Source organism: Trachinotus anak, unplaced genomic scaffold, assembly GCF_046630095.1.
Source record: "Trachinotus anak isolate AG129_WGS33_773 ecotype Australia unplaced genomic scaffold, CSIRO_AGI_Tana_v1 ptg000013l, whole genome shotgun sequence".
Lineage (NCBI taxonomy): Eukaryota > Metazoa > Chordata > Actinopteri > Carangiformes > Carangidae > Trachinotus > Trachinotus anak.
Genome location: NW_027273864.1, coordinates 7975982 through 7988287, shown reverse-complemented (window position 1 = coordinate 7988287; position 12306 = coordinate 7975982). Strand labels below are relative to the sequence as shown.

At 42.7% G+C, this 12306-nt stretch overlaps 1 protein-coding gene across 2 annotated transcripts; it reads left to right on the top strand.

The window, feature by feature from the left end:
* Positions 1 to 17: 17 nt before the first annotated feature.
* Positions 18 to 10865, top strand: taf4a (TAF4A RNA polymerase II, TATA box binding protein (TBP)-associated factor). Of its 2 annotated transcripts, none has more exons than XM_071494212.1 (16): positions 18 to 312; positions 629 to 1539; positions 1910 to 2043; positions 2387 to 2503; positions 3877 to 3966; positions 4181 to 4303; positions 4520 to 4609; positions 4762 to 4974; positions 5170 to 5311; positions 5405 to 5507; positions 5729 to 5898; positions 5994 to 6124; positions 6320 to 6445; positions 7292 to 7348; positions 7445 to 7567; positions 9432 to 10865. In XM_071494212.1, the coding sequence occupies exons 2-16, from the start codon at positions 780 to 782 to the stop codon at positions 9594 to 9596; spliced, it is 2544 nt and encodes an 847-aa protein (XP_071350313.1). In that variant the 5' UTR covers positions 18 to 312; positions 629 to 779; the 3' UTR covers positions 9597 to 10865. The 2 variants fall into 2 exon arrangements, with proteins under 2 accessions (XP_071350313.1, XP_071350314.1); XM_071494213.1 differs by lacking the exon at positions 18 to 312 and adding an exon at positions 341 to 400.
* Positions 10866 to 12306: the final 1441 nt, after the last annotated feature.

Genomic DNA, 12306 nt, shown 5'->3' with positions numbered 1-12306 from the left:
ACATCGCGACTGGCTAAACTCTGAAATCCGGTTTGTTAGCTTGTTGTAAACCACGTTATTATTCTACCAAAAGTTACTCGGTGCGATTCTGAGACGGGATAGCTAATGAGACATCGTAAAAACACCGACAACACTGAAATATTTGATGGAAACTTGTCGTCTCCGGTGCGATGTTGTTCCGTCTCAGGCTTCCCCCGGAATGACAGCTGAAGCCATTGGTACCGCCTTTTAGAATGCGGAGCAGCCAATCACAGCTCGCCGGAGTCCCCGCACGGAGACGTTTGCCCGTTGTGCGCAGGCGCATGTCAGTTGGTAAGTACCTCACTCCTCACAAGCTCACAGGAGTGTGAAGATGGCGGTTCGCCCGGGCCCGCTGGAAGAGCTGTTTTTACACTCAGAGGTGAATAAAGCGGTAGTTTGTCATCCTGTCCGGTCTGTAGAGTCACAACTATCGGTTTTGTGTCACAACAACCACAGGGGTAGGCACGAAGCAGCCGGTAATTACATGGCTATAGTTCCGGGACAAGGGGGTAGCGAGAGCTAATGTCCAGCTGGGACTTGGTCAAGACGATTGCTAAAGCAGGTACGCTGTGACTACTTATGTTGTTTTCCTCTTTGTCTCGAAAAGAGTATACACGAAAAGCAAGAGGCGGAGCTGTCAGAGGAATTCAGTAGATGTGTCAGGGTCTTGCCCCATCACATTCAAGATTGTTTGTGCTCCGTCTGAACAAGTTGAAGTGCAGGGGGTCTCATCATAGCGAGGTCCCCATGGTTCAGCTATGGACGCATCGTCGGCCAGCGCGGACTCCTCCACAGGACACGACCCTGGCAAAACACTTGTTGGTGGCGGTGCAACTTCTCTCCCTAATTACCAGGGGAACGTAGGCTCATGCTCAGTGCAGACTTTCAATGGGAGCCAAACTATGAACTCTCACAGTTCAGGAAGCGCTGCCCCTCTTGGGGGGGCGACAGTGACAAGTAGCACTGGTAACAGCGGCGTGCCTGCGGTATCTGCCGCAGCTGTCAGCAGTGGACCGGTGCTGTCTAAAGGGCTGGCCAGTGCGACAATGCCCCCCTCGTCAAACAGTGTAATTCAGACGCCTCTCATGAACTCGCAGAGTGTTGTCGCCTCAGCTCAGCCTGTGGGCCAGCCAACAGGACCCACGGTGACACTCGTCAGGCCGCCTATGCAAACCGCGGGGTCGGGTGCAACTTTGAATGGGAACAATAATACGAGCCCTGCTGTCGCTGCCAATACAACAGGGCAGTCAGGTATCGGCACACAAACTCCGCTTGTAAACAATGGCCAGCCGTCCCACTCGGTGTCTGTCAACGCGAGGTCGCACATTATCAAGGCAGAGCCGCCCACAACAATAATACAGTCAGCACCGCAGCCGGCCGTCAGCGCCCCCCGGACTCCGGCCACAGTAGCTGGCGGTCCAGGTGGGATCCGGGCTCTGACGCCTCAGATGTTGGCCCCCAGGCTCCCCCAGACCTCTCCAGGACAGCCCAGTATGCATAACATCCAGCTCCCCCCGGGTGAGTGGAGTCAGAACTTTTTATTCTATGCGCACTGGTATTTATGCCCACACTGGACTGATTTATAAAACTGGTTTCATTTTCATTTGCATCTTGATCCAAATAAACAGACCACGATTGCATTCTTATTGAAAGTTGTTCATCCAACACATAGTGCATAGCACATCTGTGTGATGATAATAACACTTTAACCACTGATGTGGTGTGATTTGTGGGGACAACTTTGTAAGATTTACAACATGGTTTGATCAGGTTTTCGTCTGCATTGCGGTTCATCTGTGTGCTGTTGCATTTATTCAGAAGAACATTGGATTTGACATTGCTTCTAACCATATTCAAGTTGTCTCTTGTATTTTCTGACTTGGTTCAGGGATGGTGCTTGTACGCAGTGAGAGTGGACAGCTGCTGATGATTCCTCAGCAGACTCTGGCCCAGATGCAGGCCCAGGCGCAGGGAGGCATGGCACCTCGGACTGCTACACCAACAAACGTGCCTCCTGGCCAGGTAAGATCACGCAGTCTGCCAAGCAAAAGCTTTATATCTGCAACAATTATGTCTCACTTAAATTCTAAGGGCAGTATTACAGCCCATGTTCAGCTTGCATCCCTGCCTGCAGCTTTAAGAATGACCTGTTGAGTGTAGTGTCAGATTATTGCTCATATGCAGGTATGTGGAAAGCAGTGCTGTTGTATATTATTGTGGTGTATCATTAGTCTTCATTTATGCAAATTCTAAAAGTCCTATGGCCATAGTTTTTTTATGAACTTAAATGTATACAGTAGATGTCTTTTCTAGTTTGATAAATGTGGATGTTGCACGTTGTAATTTGTTTCATGCCTCCTCTCAGGCTCCTGGAAACATCATCAGCAGACAAGTGGCTCCCAGCACTATCATCCGTCAGGGCTGTCCAGCTCCAACGTCACTCGCTGCAACCACCACTCTTCACAGACCTCCTGTTCTTCAGGTAACCCCGTCCGTGTGTGGGTGTTACATCATATCTGGTAATGTTTATTTAGCTTAATGCACATTGTTTTGTGTCCAGTACTTGCATAAGCTGCAGACTTTCTCACTCATTGTTCCATGTCTGGAGTATTATGTCCCTAAGCACTTTGGCCACAGAACCAAACATATCAGATTTACATTTCTTATTTACACAAAGTGCCTCATTAACTGTTTGAAATTGGGTCAATGTGATATTATATTATAATCCACCATAATATTATCAGTTAATGTGTCAGTGGTGACACCAGATGGATCTTATGAGTGCATTTTCCCACAATGACACAAACTGTCATTTTCTAGAATATGTATTATTTCGTGCACAGTGTGAATAAATGTTTTTCAGTCGCCTGGATTTATTTGTAATCCTGAACCTTGTTTCCTGGATTTACTATGGCACAGTTGAGATGTAGACTTGAAGGAATGATGCTTATTTATAAAGTAATATTCTATAAATGCTCTCAGCTAGAGGGCTGAGGATATGCACCATTCTGGACAAGATGTGTCATGCCATCTATTAAGTACAAAATAGAAGATAACACAAGACCAGAGTAAGACCAAAGTGAACCTAAGTGTGCACAGATTTCCATGGCACGTAATGTAATTGCTACCTTATAGTTATATAAATAACTACAGCATAAAGGGGTTTGATGGGTGAGGGGAATCATGATCATTTAATACAGCATTGTGATGCAAACTATCAACCATTTTCAATTTTCATTAAAAAATTATTACATGAGTCAAATCCAGATCAAGTTTCCTTTAGACCATTACAAATATAAAAGCAATGTAAATTAACATAATCATTCAATTTCTAGGATCGCTAAAGGAAAATGGTAAAATTAGTTGATTTGATTGTCGGGCATATAGACAAATTGAATAGCAGCAACATTGTTGGGTCAGCCTTCTCTCTCTATGGTACTCTGTCCAGCAAACACGGCATGCAAAAATGTTCATGTGGACTTCTTCCTCTAACGACCAGATAAAGTTTCATGTCCTTCATCCCATCCTTCATGCTTGAACAGTGTGAGCAGCGTTTGCTGGTTGTACATAAAATCATCACAAATTTATCAAGACATACCACTGGAGCACTGCCTTTTCTCTATTATCTTTGAGGAGACTAAAGACATTGAAGTAGTTTTTTTGAGGAAGGACACTAAACTGAAATTCAGTGCAGAAGCACACCTGTTTCCTATTAAGAACTAGAGAATTTGTTTACTTGAGCAACTTCTAAATGGCTCTAAAACCCACACTCTCCACTAATGTCCTGACAAGCAAGTTTTAATACCTTTCAACAACGGAAATAACATGTTATGATGGTGACATCTCTATTCCCAGAGCTCAGTTGGGGCTGCAGTACCAGGACTGACCACCAGGACGGTCACCCAAACAGCTGGGACCACAGTTACCTCAGTAACAGTGAGCAAAGTGAGTTGTGCTAAGCCCAGGAGATCCAATAGAGCTGGGTGTCTGTATGTCATGTAGCAGTGTACACTGTTGAGTTTGTGACACTTACATACTGATATATGACTATATTATAACAAATATAGTAAAATAAGAGCAGTCTGCGATGCATGAAAATGGTTATTCACACATGAGACATGCATTTGTTCATCATCAGAATGATTTGTGTTTCTGGCAGGAGACAATGGAGAATGTGAAGAAGTGTAAGAACTTCCTGTCTACATTGATAAAGCTGGCATCCTCTGGGAAGCAATCAACAGAGACTGCGGCCAGTGTGAGAGAGCTGGTCAAGGACCTGCTGGTGAGTGAGCTGTACACACTGATGATGACACTAACATGTCAAATGCCTTGTTGTTTTTCACTTTTTTCACAAGGACATTGACTATTATATAGTAATTTATTTAAAAGAAAAAGGTAAAGTCCTTTCTGGCAAACCTTCTACCTAAAGACACATTGTGTGTACCTGCAATTATGACAGCTCTCATTCCCAGCTCGGCATGTTTATGTGTTGTACTAGGAGGGCAAACTGGAAGCTGAGGAATTCACCAGCAGATTGTACAAAGAGCTCAATTCCTCACCCCAGCCTTACCTTGTGCCTTTCCTCAAGGTGAGAAAACATGTTCTGCTGTCATTGTCATTGATGTACCATCCAGAGAATATCAGTAGAAGGTGTGAAATATTTTTCCTGGACCACAGGAAACATGATGTCATATTTAAGTGCATTTCTATAATGTTTGTCTTCCTGTTTGTCTTCTGTAGAGAAGTCTGCCAGCCCTGAGGCAGCTCACTCCAGACTCGGCAGCATTCATCCAGCAGAGTCAGCTCCCCCAGCCAGCCTCAAGTCCAGTCTCCTCCACCTCACCCACTCCAACCACAGTGGTCCTGGGCAGCCCTGCCCCTCGCCTCACTGGCCCAATCAGCAGGCCCCAGCTCCAGTCAGGCGTCAGCAAGCCAGGACAGACCCCCCCACTGGTAAACTAGTTGTTGTGTTTCTCAGATCTCAGCTCAACTCAACTTGAAAACTTTGAGTTGTATTTTTATCAAATATAATGCAAATTAAATTCTCCATGCCCTGAAACTGCACAATAAAACACAATAAAACTGCACAATAAAAAGTATACAAGTCACTGGGGTAATAATAATGATTAGCACTTGAAACCTGTTCAGGTTCTCCAGCCTCAGCAGCAGAGAGCGGTGTTGAGACCTCAGGTAACCTTACCGACGACCCCCATGGTGACTCTCAGGAATCAGGCCCCTGGCCGCATCATGCTGGGACAGCAACAGGTCCAGCTTAAAGAGCTGCAACCAGGTGACGATGTGAATCGAAAATCACACATCACTGTGCATGTGTGTATCTTTCTTCAGCTGACCTCTAATATTGTGATTTTTGTGTCTCCGCCAGTTCCTGCGAGGCCAGAGGTGCCACTTGCTTCTAAACAAATCTCTGCTGCAGCCTTGACTCCAGCTCAAAAGAACAAGCTGAAAGAGGCGGGTGGCACGTTCAAGTAAGAGTTTATTATTCTAATTCTAATTATAATTATATAATTTGGTATCACATCAAAATGGAAAATGTATTTATTTTTTTGACTTTTCTAGTTTGCCCAGCAAAATAAAAATGTTTTTGTTTTTTTTTTTTTAGTTTTTTTTTTTGTTCTCATCAACTTGCCATAGCTTCAAAATGATGTGAATCCATAGTATCTCAGTCTTACTGCGTTTATGTTTACAGGGATGATGATGACATCAACGACGTGGCCTCCATGGCTGGAGTGAACCTGTCAGAGGAAAGCGCTAATATCCTAGCAACCAATTCTGGACTGGTGGGAGCGGTGACACATTCCTGTAAGGATGAGACTTTCCTCTCCTGTGCCATGCTGCAAAGGAGAATGCTGGAAATAGGTGAGACACTTACACATTATCAACACTGACTATACAACATCTGTCTATTCATCCATTTCCAAAAGCACTAATGTGCAGTGCTGTTTCTTTTCCAGGCAGGAGGCATGGTGTGACAGACCTGGGTGCTGAGGTGGTGAACTATGTCTCTCATGCTACTCAGCAGCGACTCAAGAGCCTGCTTGAAAAAGTTTCCCAAGTGGCTCAGCAGAAAAATGTGAACTTAAAGGTTTGTTTACAGCTGCACTATGGACAGTCACACTAATACAACTTTTTCCATCTTGGTTTAGATTAACCAGACTCTTGCAGAGAAATAATGATGGCGCTATGACATTTCCAATATTATTTTTAGCATGGAAATAACAATTACAGTGTTTTGCGTCCACGTACATGAAATCATTTCTCTACCGTTGTCTGTTGGCAGGAGGATGACAACCAAGAGCAGACCAGTGATGTTCGTGCTCAGCTTAAGTTCTTTGAGCAGTTGGACCAGTTAGAAAAACAGCGGAAAGAGGAACAGGAGAGAGAGATCCTCCTGAAGGCAGCTAAGGTACAGCCTCATGATCGTCAGACATCAGAATAATCCATCCACAGGTTATTGTTGAAATGACATGAAATTCCCCTCTTATTAAAACATACTGTAGCAGCTTAGTGGTGAGGAGTAAGTGAGAGTCTGTGAATTCAGATACCTGGTTTAAAATAGAGTGTAAATAGTATGGAGGATTGATATTTCCCTGAGAAAATACCTTTCTATAACAAATAGATAAAAGATTCTTTCAGAGATTGAAAGAACAGCTTATGCAACCTTTAAGGTATGTATTTTGTTGCCTTGATGTTTTACATTCAGCAGGCATGTCGTTGATGGACTTCTAGGTTCAGACAGACTTTCAGCAGCTTAAGTATCCAGTTTTATTATTTTTTTATGGTCCCACTCTCATGTCTGTTATTTAAGTCAAGGCCCTTTATTAATAATAGCAAGTGTGCAATGAATGATGATTTGTTTGGCTCACATTTAGTGTCCTGCAGCTTTTCTCTTCTTCAGAGGTACATTGATATTTTCTAACGTTTGACAAACGTCACCTGCGATTGGCTTTGACTCACCCTGTTAGGATGTAACTTGAACTGCTTTTAACAAATGTACGGTGTGATATATCAGATAGCACTGGGGACCAATTTGTAATGCTAGATTTAATTCCAGTAACTCAGACACATTAAGAATAAAATGATACATAAACAAGTTAAAGCAGTGAATAAGGTTTTACTCAGTTATTGTGAAAACGTTATCGTTTAAACATGAATATCGATAGATGTGGGAATAATCAAGGGCCTGAAAATACTTTATGGTCTTTGGTCTTTCTTCTGCCAACATTAATGTGTCTCACTTTTGGCCCTGCAGTCTCGAGCTCGGCAAGAGGACCCAGAGCAGCTGCGTCTGAAACAGAAGGCAAAAGAGGTAAGATGAGAGGGGGCAACAGTCAGCCAGCCTCTGTTTCTGTATGTTAAAGCACTGTATGCTTGAATTCCATTTTGGCATGTGTGTGTTGTCCAGATGCAGCAGCAGGAGCTGGCTCAGATGAGACAGAGGGAGGCCAACCTGACAGCACTGGCAGCCATCGGCCCCAGAAAGAAGAGGAGGATTCTGGACTCTCCATCCTCCTCTGCTGTGGCTGAGGTAACATTAACGACAGCACGTTTGTACAGTACAATGTTGTTTATGCTGGGAGAGCTGTCAAGTATCAGTCCTGTCGTAAAGTCACCGTGTACCTTTGTACATCTTTGCCATCCTCACTCTGTAGAGAACATCTGTCTACACTCAATTAGCATAAGCTGGACTGGGACAGAATGGAGAGCCACTCACACTTAGGTAAAAGTCACCAAAGTTAAATAGTTAAAACAACAATGGAAGCAATAATAACAACAGCTTATATTTAAAAAGCTCATTTCTTTTTCAGTTTAAAATATTGTTTATAGAAATAGCTAATGTTAGCATTAACAGTCAGTTATTTTCTCCAGTGACTGACAAAGTCTGTCACTGACAGGCCACACTACCTTGACGGGAACCTGCTGTCAGCTGTCTGTGCTGTTTCTGTACCCGGAGAAAAAAAGCAGTAATGAAGTTTCTTATTAGTTCTAGCAGAGCACTGGACTCATTCAAGCTGTCACCTGACACTTGTAATTGTTTTTCTTTTCACCACCACACCTTCAGATTCTTGGTTCTTTCAGCCATGGTGTAGCTTTCCTTGTTCTTTATTTTTCATACGTGTTCTGGGTTCTGCTCTGTTTAGTGTTAGTCTTTGGGGGTTTCTTTCACTCCCCACTGAATCTCTTACTGTTGTTTCGATTCACTGGGGAGCATCTGCAAGAGCAGAGCCTGTTCTGCAAAGTAAGTGTTTAGCCACTTGCTGCAACAAATGGCCCTGTATCCTTTAAGTGTCTCTGACAGGAATCAGTGTATAAAAACAGTTGTTCAGGGGACAATGTGTAATAGCTCTCCTTTTATTTACTGACTTTGACAAAGGTAATTATTTAAAGAAAGTGTTTATTTGTACAACTACTCTGCTCCCAGTCACAATCATGCTGTTTTTGTGCATGTTGACTTCTTTATATTGAAGTCAACATGCAAGAAAAAAGAGGTCACAGAGTTTTACCTAATGTCTTAGAGCAGACAGGAATGATAGAAACTGGGATGCAGTGATCCATTACTTAAAACAAATGTAGGCCAGGAGCATAAAGTGACAAACCCCCCTATTTTCAGTGGCTTTGCTTGGACCACTCCCATCTTCCAACTCGGTCTTCATTTTGATGTCAACCACACATCTGTAAAGTTTCATGACTGTTTCATTCATGCTTGTGATGCTATCACACTGAAAAAAATCTCTCCACGGACAGAGTACTGCAAAAGCACTGAAAACCACCTCTGTGGTTGTTCCTGCTACAGTAGGCGTCTCCAAGGCCACATTTTGCCATGATGACACAGACTCACAAGGGGAAAACAATACTAGCTCTGCTGTCGCAGCTGGTAATAACACTTTAACAAAACAGCATTGCCCACCAGAGAGATTTTGAGTTGTGTAGTTTTATGAGCAACACAAGCCATGGCTGGGGCTTTCTGAATGATCTGGAGCAGTTTCAGAAATACTCAAACCAGCTGATCTTTCAACCAGTTAACTAGGTGTTTATTTCAACCATTAAGGCATTACTTTAGCTATCTATTCGTCAACCTTGAATCATTATATGTAGCCAGACCTGTCTGCTGCTTTGCTGGTTTTTAATGCACTGTTAACTGAAACATAATCAGATTTGAAAATTTGAAAGTGAAAGTTTTTTCATATTAGTCACAGGAAGGCTCTAGTCAGATTGTCCTTTCAAACAGAGAGCACACCAAGGCACTCTGCTGCTCCTTACTGGTCCACATCAGTAATTTTAAATGTGAAAATATAAAAAGATTTGTGGGTAAAGATGAATGCTGGCAGGCATGGTTCTGAAGTATCATTTTTCACCCTGACTTTCTCCCTCCCATCACTCTCATCCCGCAGGGATCAGGAACAGGCTCCTCTCTGTCAGGTGGGGCTGGATCGTCGGGCTCCAGACCCACACGGCAGCGCATCACACGTGTCAATCTCAGGGACCTGCTCTTCTGTTTGGAGAGTGAGAGATTTACCAGTCGCTCCCATTTCCTCTACAAGGGCTTTCTCAAATAGGCTTGATGTCAGAGAGGAGAGGAGGGGAGAGGTTAGAGGGCGAGAATGACGTGTGTGGAGAGACCAACAGCTCCCACTACAGAGAGAGCATAAGAGACTCTTTGAAATGAAGTGGAGAAGAAGAGGAGCAGCGACTTGGCACATTTCAAGGTTTTTTCAGATATACCTGAAATACAATAGTAGCTAGATTTGACGGCCTCTCTACCTCCCTCCTCAAAAAACACCTATTTTCTTTCAGAGCAGTCCTGGACTTGTGCCCCTTTATTTACCCTGTACAACTTATTTTACAAAAAGGTGCAAAAAAGGATTATATTAGGGTTTTTGTATGAACAAATGACTTATTGTACAATTATGCACTGCAACACAGTACAGTTTATTTTCTGATTATTTGTATGTGCATTAGGCTTTAAAGCAATGAAAATCATTTGTTTTATTAGACCACCAACTAATTTTTATTGATAATGATTTTATTTTTGTTTTTATCGACTGAATTAGTTTCAGCTCCAAACTGTATAACCTACTGAGTTGCCTTCCTAGCTATGAATAAGCCATATAGCCATCCTGAAGCAATTAACCCTGCTGTATCCCATGAAGCATTAGCTCGCTCTCTATCTGTCATCTCCATCACATTACTTGATTTTTTTTTCCCACCATATTTATTTACTAAACTCAAGCTTAAATTAATGTTTAGTTATTTATTTAATTTGTGACACCTCAGTTGTTTCATGTAGCTTAAATTCAAAAGAAAAATGTGCATTTACTTACATTTAAAATCAGACATTTTGTGGGGTGTATAGATTTCAGAGTGTGAAGAGAGGTGTGTTCTTTGTTGTTGTTTCTTTTTTTAATGTTCCATTGTTCTTTTAAAATCTGTTTAACCTGTGTTCATTTTTAAAACTTCAACAGGTTTCAGAAGTTTTTAACCTGTACTGCTATACCAAACATACATCTACCTGAAACTGATTTCTATTTTTGTAGCTGCCCACCAACACACATTTTTACTCTTTCAATAGTAACTGACATTGTCCTCCAATTTTTTCCTTACCTGCTTATATTTTTGTGCGCTACTGGACAGCCCCTTAGGTTTTTAATACCTATGACTCAAGAAACTGGAGTTTCTTCCTGTATATTTGTAAATGTTCCACCTGAAGTTTTACACATGGTTTTGTATAGAATTGAGAATTTACCCGTACAGCATAAAGAAAAACACATTTTCTCTATTGAAAGTTTGAATAAATAATGATTTTACAGTAACTGTTGTGATTTGCCATTTATATAGATTTCTTTGGGTCATAAACCATTTTTATAATTTCATTGTAATGCACTAGGGGGCAGCATTGTATCATTAGAACATTTGGACGTCCCGCATGTGGTTCAGAGGCTGAGTGAGGCTTTGTACATGAATGAGCTGAATGCCTTTAATTCCCTCTTACTCTACCTGTTCACAGATAATTCCACGTAATCCTCTAACATCTGCAGAGCCGCATGTAGTACAGAGCGTGTCTCCCCTGGGTCTATACAGGCATCTATTGAGTAACTCCCATGAGTGCAACGCACAGCTCTCAACCCAAAATAAAAGCACACTCACACAGTCTGCCACCAGTCTGTGCTGCTCTTTGTTGGCCTGTCGTGTTTGAGTCCGTCTCCATTATCAGCCCAACACAGTGCGTTGGCAACAGCTGCCACATCAGCTGCTAACATTCACCACATCCACGGGCTGGAAATAATTAGGCCATTCTGCCAGTGGGACAGTAGCCTGATGTTACAATGATTGGGAGCAGCTTTTGTATCTGCGTTGACCAAAGAGGAACAATAAGTGTATATTTGGAGCCATCAGTGGTGATGAGCCACAATTTCATTTTCCATAATGAAAGTACATCTCAGAGCCACTAGGTGGCAATAGCTCATTTTACCACATCACTGCTGGAGCTGACATGGACTCAAACAGCATCTTAAGAGTCTTTATAGTTAATATTACCTAGTTACATATGGCTGACTTTATTGTTCACATGTGACTGCTTTTTTGTTATTCTCCTATTCCACAATACAGACCACAAGGCCAACCTCTCTGGTGCTCTCATTTTTTCTATATTTTTGCAACACATGGAATAACAAAAAGAAAGAGGCAGTCTCTATATCGTTGATGAAACAAAAGCATTGTGCTGCCAGGTATGAGCCAGGGTTTCTGTAGTGAACTAGCGCGGCCGACAGTCCTTCATGGCATCTCTGTCTGGTGGCGGTGGTGATCCAGGTAAGGCCTCACCCTTTGTGCCTCAGCCCAATCCAATATTTTTCCTAGTAATCCCTCTTCCGCTCCTCAACACTGCTGCTCTTTCAGAGTTAAGTCCACATAAGCTCCCACTTGAGTGCCAGAGGCAGAGCAACAACAGGGATGGTGCGGTTGCCTAGCGACGTCTCAGTCACTGCACCTGAGGGTGTTGGGTAAACACCCTGAGCCTGCCAGAGGGAAGAGGGGATAAGTAACACCACTGTTTCCTTCCATGGCATTTATTATAGGGGGCTGTTATTAATTTGTTACGTTCAGTGTTGTCATTTTTACTTTCACCCCAGGGTGCGATTATATAATAAACCATATCCAAAGCAACTTTATTTGTGTGTTTGTGTGTCTGCAGGCACACACCTGCCTGTGACTGTTCATCTGTGCTTGTCCGTGGGTGCTTTTTGTCTGATTCTAAGATGGGATTGGACT